At 42.0% G+C, this 11703-nt stretch overlaps 1 protein-coding gene across 2 annotated transcripts in view; it reads left to right on the top strand.

Annotated features, from left to right (window-relative positions):
• The first annotated feature begins 2256 nt into the window (after nucleotides 1-2256).
• The window catches only part of SERPINE3 (serpin family E member 3), a 28708-nt gene continuing 19261 nt past the window's right edge, over nucleotides 2257-11703 (top strand). For both annotated transcript variants that reach the window (XM_075850050.1, XM_075850049.1), the window contains exons 1-2: nucleotides 2257-2399; nucleotides 9094-9379. In XM_075850050.1, the coding sequence (XP_075706165.1) occupies nucleotides 2307-2399; nucleotides 9094-9379 (379 nt within the window). In that variant the 5' untranslated portion in view covers nucleotides 2257-2306. The remainder of the gene's footprint in view (nucleotides 2400-9093; nucleotides 9380-11703) is intronic.

Raw genomic sequence — 11703 nt, 5'->3', positions numbered from 1 at the left:
GTCCGTCAATGAATCCAGGACTATCTGCCCATTCGTGGTATGGCCATCGATCACATCACAGGGATTCCCTTTGATGCGATCAAATAGGGGTCCCCCCGTTTGAATCTGCCTTTTTATGTGATGATCAGAATAGATCATGGCATACAAAGGGTTAAATGGCAGAGATCAGAAGTTTCTCTGATCACCTCCGTTAGAGCAGGTCCGGGGGTTTCAGCCATTGTCATTGTGCGACGAGTATTAAAGTCATTATGTGGCTACTACCTGACATTCATGGTGAGCATACTAGTCATCAACCAGTTAATGCTAGCCATAAACATTAGGTAAATGTACTACTTGTCATCCCTTAACCCCTTCCCGACATTTGACGTATCCATACGCCAAAGTCGGGTAAGGGTATGTTCACACGGCGGGGGTCCGTAACGGCTGAAATTACGGGGATGTTTCAGCCTGAAAACATCCCCGTAATATCAGCCGTACCGGCATGTGCAGGCGCTTGAACGCCGCGTCAATTACGGGCGTAATTAGCGCTGCTATTCATTGGAGTCAATGAATAGCGGCTCCAATTACGGCCAAAGAAGTGACAGGTCACTTCTTCTACGCGGGCGTCTATTTACGCGCCGTCATTTGACAGCGGCGCGTAAATACACGCCTCGTGTGAACAGACAAACGTCTGCCCATTGCTTTCAATGGGCAGATGTTTGTCAGCGCTATTGAGGCGCTATTTTCGGCCGTAATTCGGGGCAAAAACGCCCGATTTACGTCCGTAAATAGGCCGTGTGAACATACCCTAAGGGATGTATGGAACGGGCGGGTGTCGGCTGTTTGCTACAGCCGACGCTTCAGGGCTTAATAGAAGCCTGTCAGAATCACGATATACTGCAATACATTAGTATTGCAGTATATCGTGCAAGCGATCTAACGATCGCTGGTTCAAGTCCCCTAGGGGGACTAATAAAAAAAGTAAAAATGAGTAAAATAAAGTTGTTTTTTTTTATGTAAAAAATTTTTTTCAATTAAAAGTAAAAAAAAAAAACCTTTTCCCATTTTCCCCCTAGAGCATAGTAAAAAAAATAAATAAATAAACCTAATTGGTATCGCCGCGTCCTCAAAAGTCTGAACTATTACAATATATCATTATTTAACCTACACGGTGGACGCCGTAAAAAAAATAAATTGTAATCGCCAGAATCTCCATTATTTGGTCACCTTATTTCCAACAAAAAATGAAATTAAAAGTGATCAAAACATTGCATGTACCCCAAAATGGTATCATTAAAACCTACAGCTTATCCCACAAAAAATAAGCCCTCATACCACTTAATCGACGGAACAATAAAAAAGTTGTGGCTCTCGGAATTTGGCGACACAATATAAATTTTCTTTTTTACACTTAGGTTTTTACATGTAAAAGTAGTAAAATATAGAAGAAACAATATATATTTGGTATCGCCGTAATCGTATTGACCCGCAGAATAAAGTTAACATGTTGTTTTAATTGCACAGTGAATTCCGTGAAAACTACGCACAAAAAACAATGAAGGAATCGCTGTTTTTTTTTCATTTTCCTAGTACATTATATGGCACAATAAATGGTGCTACGAAAAACTACAACTTGTCCCGCAAAAATCAAGCACTCATAGTAATATATCGACGGAAAAATAAAAAAGTTATGGCTTTTGGAAGGTGGGGAGGAAAAAACGAAAATGAAAATCTGAAAAAAGGTTGCGGCGGGAAGGGGTTAATTGGTCATGCTCTTTTCTGCAAACAACCACTAACCAATAGCCAATCTGTAAAAACTTTCATCTGCTGTGTTGGATTTTTCCGTCCAGTTATCCCACCAAACCTGTATTTTATGGAGGTTATACAATTAAGGTTTTGTTTTGTACCTACTTCCGCTCGTTGACTATGGATGGCCATGAATTTTTGTATGGTACGGAGCACAAGTACTGTCAGAAATTTCATGTTTATTGTGAGCTTTATCTGGGCTGAAAATAATTATACAAAAATAATATTTTTTTCTTGGGGAATTGGTTAAAAAATGTGAGCATGTAAAGGCAGAGTAAGCCTAATGTAGATCATGTAGTAATAACTACTGAAGTGTAATGAGATCTCACAGTCCTGTCATAATGTGCACGCTGCATCCCAAACGTTCCCCCTCACTGCGCCTACTCTGGATTTGCCGGCTGGTGACCTGCCTCTCCGCCTGTCTCTATATAGAGCCACAAGTGCACAGGAATTTCACCAGAGTGGTACAGACATCACCAGGAGAGGCGGCAGCCACTGGATATGCCACTCAGTGCCATCTCATGACTGATTTATTCATGTACACATTAAAGTGCCCGGCAGAAGGAGATTCACAGGGAGTCACACACAGAGGACAGCAAAGGACAGCACACACTGTAAGTAGATGGGACTGGGGTTATCAATGACTTAAAACAGCTTAAATTATTAATATTATAATACATGTCAAAGAAAAATTCCCATTGACATATCTGTAAATAATATCTGCATTAACATGACATTCTGATGTCAGAACCGGACGATTACACAGGGATGAGCGGCACTGCACGGGCACTGCACGGGCACTACTTGTTTCATCCTGCAGAAGAGGTCTGAAGCAGATCACTTTTGTAGGAAGTTACTTCAACAGCTTTTTGGCTGACATTTGTTGATACATCATTTTCTAAAAAGAGGTTCTTCAGCAGCTGCAGTGCATTTTTTTACAGAACTGTTCTTCAGCTGTTGCGGAACATCATAATACACACCTCATATGATGCAGACCAAAAGGATGGGGGTTTTCATATCAACCAGTTAACAGGAAGCTCCACTTTTCTTTTCAAAATGAGGTTCTGAGGCAGCCGAGGATTGTATTATAAGGGTCACCTCAGAGATGAGCTGTAGAAATGCACTTGCCTGCAGCCGTGTGCTTTTATATGGTCATGGAAATCCAAGGTGACTTCTAATATTCTTATAATTTACAGTAGGTGGTGCATTATCCTATATTATATTATCACTAACTATTCCGTAAAATAATCTTACTGAAATAATCTTACCGAAAATTACTGGTGCTCCCTTGGGCAATATCAATTGGGTTCAGCATAAAAGAAGAAGAAAAAGGTTAAAGGCTATGTACTCAAGATTTGATTTAAGGCAACTTTTCATTTGACTTTAATAAAAAAAATAATAATAACATTTTAAGATACAGCTTCTTTGAATCCTGTATATATAGAAGCTGTATCTTGCTATCAAATCCGATTCCGTCAGGTCAGCTGCAAGCTAGTCAGAGACACTGAGGGTATGTTCACACGCACTAATTACGGACGTAATTCGGGCATTTTTGCCCCGAATTACGTCCGAATATAGCGCCTCAATAGCGCTGACAAACATCTGCCCGTTGAAAGCAATGGGCAGACGTTTGTCTGTTCACACGAGGCGTAATTTACGCGCCGCTGTCAAATGACGGCGCGTAAATAGACGCCCGCGTCAAAGAAGTGACCTGTCACTTCTTTGGCCGTAATTGGAGCCGTTATTCATTGACTTCAATGAATAGCAGCGCCAATTACGTCCGTAATGGACGCGGCGTTCAAGCGCCTGCACATGCCGTTACGGCTGAAATTACGGGGATGTTTGCAGGCTGAAACATCCCCGTAATTTCAGCCGTTACGGACGCCCTCGTGTGAACATACCCTTAGGGTATGTGCACACACACTAATTACGTCCCTAATTGACGGACGTATTTCGGCCGCAAGTAGTGGACCGAACACAGTGCAGGGAGCCGGGCTCCTAGCATCATACTTATGTACGATGCTAGGAGTCCCTGCCTCTCCGTGGAACTACTGTCCCGTACTGAAAACATGATCACAGAGAGGGACTCCTAGCACCGTATATAAGTATGATGCTAGGAGCCCGGCTCCCTGCACTGAGTTCGGTCCGGTACTTGCGGCCGAAATACGTCCGTCAATTACGGACGTAATTAGTGTGTGTGTGCACATACCCTTAGATGTGATCGTTATTAGCAGGTCCTGCGTGTCAGAGAGACGCAGGACCAGCTTTCAGCCGATCCGTCAGTCCAGCTGATCTGGATGGGCTTTGATGGCAAGACACAGCTTCTAGGTATAAAGGCTGGGTTCACACGACCATGTTACGTCCGTAAAGGACGGAACGTATTTCGGCCGCAAGTCCCGGACTGAACACACTGCAGGGAGCCGGGCTCCTAGCATCATAGTTATATACGACACTAGGAGTCCCTGCCTCGCTGCGGGACAACTGTCCCATACTGTAATCATGTTTTCAGTACGGGAAAGTAGTTCCACGGAGAGGCAGGGACTCCTAGCGTCGTACATAACTATGATGCTAGGAGCCCGGCTCCCTGTAGTGTGTTCGGTCCGGGACTTGCGGCCGAAATACGTTCCGTCCTTAATGGACGTAACATGCTCGTGTGTACCCAGCCTAAAGGCTGTATCTTAAAAAGTAGACAACATTTTTAATCAAAGTCAATTAAAAAGTTGGTTAAAATCACCTAACTCACCAAGAGGTGAAAGCTTAGTGGAACTGGGACAAAAGTACTCCTATTCTCCAACGTGCTGCTTCGGGTCCTCCAGATAAAATTTGAAGGAGTACTCACAAAATCATTGCCCAAGCACTTTCACACGGCAGTATTTTGGTTAGTATTTGATCAGTATTTTGCTTCAGTATTTGGAAGCCAAAACTAGGAGTGGAACCTGCACAGAAATAAATTGTAATGGAAAGATTTGCACCTCTTCCATGCATTGAACCCACTCCTAGTTTTGGCTTCCAAATACTGATGCAAAATACTGAACAAACGCTGACCAAAATACTGCCGTGTGAAAACAGCCTAAGCGCTTATTCAGACGAAGGAGTGCAAACTCGGACATGAAAAACTTCAGTTTTCCACGTCCGAGTTTCACCCGTATGGGATATGTGTTCACGGATCCCCATAGACTTGAGTCTATCGAGGGATCTGTGAAAACGGAAGAAAATAGGACATGTATTTTTCAACAGACCCTTCACACGGTCCGTTAAAACAACGGCCGTGTGAACGGCACCATTGAAATACATGCGTCCGTATGACGGACGTCTTTTTTAACGGCCGTCACACGGATGTAGTCTACGTTCGTGTGAATGAGCCCTAATGCAGCAAAAAAAGAGTCCCCTACTGCAGCACCACGAACGTCATTTATTTAATAAAATGTGTGTGGACTATAATATGTAGGTCGCACATCTCAAACTTTCAGAAATCAAATAAATGGTCAGAGACGCAAGGCAAAAACGGGATTTATGAAACATAGCCTGTCTCGCCATCTCTGGGAGGTCCATTAAGGGAGATCGGACATAATCAGGTACTTGCCGATCAACCAAGATCCCCCATTGGTTACAACGAACAAGTAACCATGAATAGGCGAGATGCCTTCTGGATTTTTAAACTGCCTTTACCCAGATGGTCTTAAAGAAGCAATAGAGCTAGGAATTTGATGTACCTCTCACCCCTATAAAGCTCTATTACACTGATATATATGTCATCCTCAAGTCATCTTTACAAACACACATTTGATTTTTTTGTAAACTTTCATATTTATTCTAAAAAACTTAAATATATTTTTAAAATATTTATATAGTAAAATACATGTACAACTTGGTGGTTAGAATACTGAATATACATGTATACCCTGTTATATATTTATTCTCAAGGACACATTTTTATGCCCCCATAAACCTATTAATCAATCTATATTTTTTGACCTGGAACAATAGTAGTAATAATATTTTGACATCGTTTCCACCATTTGTTCAATTGTTTATATTTGCTCTTCCCTGTTGCTGTCTCTGTTTATTGCAAAAGCTTAGACAATACCTTTTAAATCACATAATTGGATTTTATTGCGTCTTGTAAAAATATATTCCGTTTCTTCTACTTTTTTAGACTAACAAAATAATTGAACAAGATGTACATAAACTATCTGCCATTGTTACTATTACAAAAATTATTGTGCCTTTTCAAGTAAGATCTCAAAAATCTCAGGGACGCTACCTCCTCCGTAAACTCCCCGAAAAACGGCTGAAAATACGGGGGCTGAACGCCTCCAAAAATCTGCCCATTGATTTCAATGGGAAAAACGGCATTTCGTTCCCACGGGGCGTTATTTTACGCGGCCGTTTGAAAATACGGCCCGTAAAAAAACGCCTCGTAAAAAGAAGAGCATGTCACTTCTTGAGCTGTTTTTGGAGCAGTTTTTCATTGTCTCAATAGGAAAACATCTCCAAAAACAGCCCGTAAAAAATGCATCAAAAAACGCTTGATGCATAAGAACGGCTGAAAATCAGAGGCTATTTTCCCTTGAAAACAGCTCAGTATTTTACAGCCTTTTTTGTTCAGTGTGTGAACATGCCCTTACAGACACCACATTTATCATAATCTGTTTACTAGAGGAATTTCCCTAACTATTAAGACAATTCTTCATATCCATAGTCATTTTTGTTTGTTTTTTAATTCACGTCCTCGCTGTGTCATTCAGAATATAAGACCTTTGATCCTTACACGGGAGGGACTCAGGGTATGTGCACACACACTAATTACGTCCGTAATTGACGGACGTATTTCGGCCGCAAGTCCCGGACCGAACACAGTGCAGGGAGCCGGGCTCCTAGCTTCATACTTATGTACGATGCTAGGAGTCTCTGCCTCGCTGCAGGACAACTGTCCCGTACTGTAATCATGTTTTCAGTACGGGACAGTAGTTCCACGGAGAGGCAGGGACTCCTAGCATCGTACATAAGTATGATGCTAGGAGCCCGGCTCCCTGCACTGTGTTCGGTCCGGTACTTGCGGCCGAAATACGTCCGTCAATTACGGACGTAATTAGTGTGTGTGCACATACCCTCACAGTGAACTCACCGACTTAGTTACTTTGGGGGTTCTTGTTAACGAAAATCTTACTAGTAGAATACTTTTCTTGTGACTTTATATAATAATATACCGTTGTAAATCTGCGCTATATCTTATACACGCTGTTGATATGTATCATTTACGTTTTTTATTTATGTCCCGCATTCGTTTTAGACCCTGTGGCTTTTAGTTATTTAAACATGGACACTGACCCTATGAACACAAGCCTGACCCCAGTTGAGGGTTGAAACACGTTGCATTTTACACTTGCTTAAATAAAATCCTTCCTGCCTGTACTATTGGGGACCAGGATCTTTTATCTGGAGGACCCAAACCAGTGCCTTGGAGAATAGTAGTACTTCTGTCCCAGTTCCACTAAGAATCTATTGAAAGTTTGATTTCTCATAACCTGACTTATAATGAATTAGGGTTAGGAGATGTTAAGCTTTTTTTATTTTAACTGGGGACACGTTATTTTGGAGAACAACTTAATAAAATGATTGACGATCAGATAACATGAAGCAATATTAGTAAAAGTAAACCAAACTGTGTAGAACATCTATAAAACTGAGATAATAATACATGCATGCAAATCAGGAGACCTAAAATGATAAAATCTGTAATACGGTAGATAAATATTTTATTCTCGACTTCCTGTGGAAAGTTGTTCATTTTAATGAGCACATGAATAATTATATTAACATGGAAAATATCCCAAGAATTTCATACATTTGTCAGTATTGAAATTGTACTAATTGTTAATTGATACAATTTAGGAGAAAACTATTTAATTGGGATTCTGATGTGAAAAGAATGGGGGTTCCTTGGACTGCTTCCCCTGGATCATGACCTTTAGGCCTTATTCACACGGACGTGTCCGTTTTGTGCGCGCAAAAAATGCTGCGTTTTGCGCGCGCAAAAGGTCCGTGTGTCATCAGCATATGGTGCGCGGCTGCGTGATTTTCCCGCAGCCGGCATCATGATGACACTCTGGTTTTATGTTTACAATTATGTTTTCATTCATAGTTTTTACTACTGTTGCGCGAATCACGCGCGGCACCCGGAAGTGCTTCCGTGTGCCGAGCGCGATTTGCATGCACCTATTGATTTCAATGGGTGCGTACAGCACGAATCACTGGAAAATATAGGACGTCATGAGTTTCACACAGCGCACATACGCTGCGTGAAATTCACTGACAGTCTGAACGGCCTCATTCATTAACATAGCACGGACGTGTTAGGCTGGGTTCACACGACCACATTAACGTTCGTAATGGACGGACGTATTTCGGCCGGAAGTCCCGGACCGAACTCAGTGCAGGGAGCCGGGCTCCTAGCATCATAGTTCTGTACGACGCTAGGAGTCCCTGCCTCTCCGTGGAACTACTGTCCCATACTGTAATCATGATTACAGTACGGGACAGTTGTCCTGCAGTGAGGCAGGGACACCTAGCATCGTACATAACTATGATGCTAGGAGCCCGGCTCCCTGCACTGAGTTTGGTCCGGGACTTCCGGCCGAAATACGTCCGTCCATTACGGACGTTAATGTGGTCGTGTGAACCCAGCCTAACACGTTCGTGTGAATAAGGTCTAAGGCTGGATTCACACGAGCATGTTCGGTCCGTAAAGGACGGAACGTATTTCGGCCGCAAGTCCCGGACCGAACACACTGCAGGGAGCCGGGCTCTTAGCATCATAGTTATGTACGACGCTAGGAGTCACTGCCTCTCCGTGGAACTGCTGTCCCATACTGAAAACATGATTACAGTACGGGACAGTTGTCCTGCAGCCGGGCAGGGACTCCTAGCGTCGTACATAACTATGATGCTAGGAGCCCGGCTCCCTGCACTGTGTTCGGTCCGGGACTTGCGGCCGAAATACGTTCCGTCTTTTACGCACCGAACATGCTCGTGTGAATCCAGCCTTAGACCTTCTGGATCTTGTATTACGGAGTATTGCTTTACACAGAGGATGGGTGATCGTGACACCACTTCACGGAGGCGTTGATGTCGGATCCAGGGGACACAGGCCAGGAGGACCCCTGAGATCTCTGCAATGCATAAAAGTAAGGGCAGTATTTAGGGTTTTAGGGTATAGAGTTTTTAGAATTTGCTCCACAAAACCCTTTGAAATATTTTGGAACAACGCATCTGAAAAACCATCTTCTATTCTTGTGTCTCCTCCAGGTCTGGTTTCCAGCTATGAGAACATACTCCATGCCTCCAGTTTTGTTTTGGGTCCTCCTGTATTCATGTTGCTTCTGCCGAAGTCACTGCCACCGTTATGACAGACTCAGGGAGCTGAACACGGAGTTTGCAGTGAAGTTGTACCAGACAATAGTGACCACAGAAAATAGGACAAACGTAGTCATCTCCCCAAGCAGTGTGGCCAGCTCTCTGGGGCTACTGCAGCTCGGAGCTCAAGGCAGCACCTTCACTCAGATAGAAAAAGCTTTGGGATACAATGTTCATGGTAAATATGATATTACAAATGTCATTTATTGAGTGTATGTACGGATGTAGCCATCTTCATCTTGACTCTGATAACTTTCTGCAGCGTGATATCACACAACAAAAGCCATTGAAAAGAAATTGAAAAAGTCAAGTTAAAGTTTCTTGCATTAAAAGTCCAGATAAAGATGGCTACATCTGTATAGTGTAGTTAACTATTCAGTCGCTTATGAGCTCACAGTAGATCAATGACTCTCTTAGCCACTCACCCTATACCAGTATGGCAATAGCTCGCTGCTAGTTCAAAGATGTAAACCACAAAACGTTGTTGTTGTTTTTTATATAAAACAAGTGAAGGTTGGTACAGACAATACCAATAAGAAACCTTTACTTGGGCATATATGTAATTTGTTCTTAAATAAACTTCATATATCTCACAAACTTCTATATGTAAATCTTACAAGAGCATTGCAGACCAAGGTCTAATTTGGTGAAATTCCTTCCACCCGCTTCGCTGAGCTGAATCTGTTTCTTATCTATTATGTTGATTAATTGAATTATCAAGATGCACCTAATACAGTCACATGGAAACCAGGAATGCTAAATGGGAAACTCAGCTCTGCTACATCTACAGAAACTAGTGCTGTATAATATTATCCTGGGGCCCCACACTGCAATGATTAGCTATGCATGAGGTCATGGACAAAAGCCTTCTACATACAGAATCCTTGTCTAGGGACATGCCCATGTAAACAATCTGAGGAATGTCGTATCTATGGTCCCAAGGATCTACGTTCAGGGACCAAATAGCTACACAGACTACAGATGTAGCCGTCTTTATCCGGACTCTTAACGCATTGAATACACTGTGGAAAGAAACTTTAACCAGACTTTTTCAATGGCTTTTGTTGTGTGAGACCACGCTGCAGCAAGTCATCAGTCAAGATAAAGATGGCTACATCTGTATATTACAAAGCATGAGCATTTAATGCACTCACCCAATGTAACTATCAGAAATCACCTTCAGTACAATTTTCATGGAACATTTCTATTCCTTTTTTATATATATATATATATATATTTACGAATTTCATGTTCTTCTTTGGTTGAGTGCGTAGACTTGGTACATTGGGATTGTCCGGTGCAGACTTATTGTAGAGGGAACAAGGAAAGTATTAATAACATAAAGGATCTGTTCCATATTTGGTACAAAAGATTGAACTTCGATGCAGACGTAAGATGGGTACATGGGTTCCAATCCAACCAAGGGCAACATATCCATACAGTTCTGCCCATGTTTGCGTGGGTTTCCTCTGGGTTCCCTGGTTTCCTCCTACACTCAATTGGCCCCAATGTGTGTCTGAGACAGGGAAATTAGATTGTAACCCCGATTAGGAACAACGGCCGACGTGAATGGTGACAAGCTATACTGCGCTGTGGAATGTGTTGGTGCTATATAAGCAACAGGAATTAGAAATAAACAAATAAGCCGGTAGTCAAAAAGTGTATTTCTAAACAAATATTGTAGACAAACTCTATTATACAAGTGTCATATACAGTACACTGAATACAATATGACACAAAACCTCTCTATATACTGTATCTGCTGTCTTTCTATCAATGATTATAAAATGAGGTACATATGAACTAGTCAGTATATAATGCATGTAATAAAAGTCATATTGAGGGTGAGCTTTTGATCAGCCCCGGCAGCGTTACTTACTGGCCAAGTAGTGTATCAGCTTTCTTTCCTTACTAATCCTTTAATAATTTACAATAACAACTTCACTTCCAAAGGGTCATTCAGCATGAGGGAAGGAAATTAGTTTTAAACGCTTGTATTTGATTTTAATTAAATACTTAAAGGATTTCCATTTAAATAAATCAAGATTTCAGGATTAGGTGCACACCCTATGCTGCACGGCGCCTCGGCCGCATCCAATGCATAGTACAAGTCTGCAAGACTTTGCTAGAGGAGGAACCAAACCTAGAGCCCCGGTACACAAGGCTGGATCTAGTCTAGGTACTACAAGATCGCGTGGAGAGTGACGAAAGTATTTACAGGACTGCCGTCATTTCTTAATACAAGGTTGTAGGCTTTCACTAGAAATGTGCTGTTGTGATAATAGGCTTTTGGTATAAAAGTTTCTCAGAGAAAAACTTCATGAACACGAGAGTATTATGGCTCCATACAACCTCCGAGTTGCACAGGACCGTTACACAGCACAAAGATTTTTTTTAATGGGGCTCTGCTGTACCTCCGTATGACTCTAAAATATTGTGCCATGGTCCAAAACATGCCGAATTACAGAGCTATTCTCCCCTATAGGTACTGCTTGTAGGTAG

Source organism: Rhinoderma darwinii, chromosome 2, assembly GCF_050947455.1.
Source record: "Rhinoderma darwinii isolate aRhiDar2 chromosome 2, aRhiDar2.hap1, whole genome shotgun sequence".
NCBI lineage: Eukaryota > Metazoa > Chordata > Amphibia > Anura > Rhinodermatidae > Rhinoderma > Rhinoderma darwinii.
The sequence above is the reverse complement of the archived record's forward strand: the minus strand, read 5'-3'. Positions and strand labels throughout refer to the sequence as shown.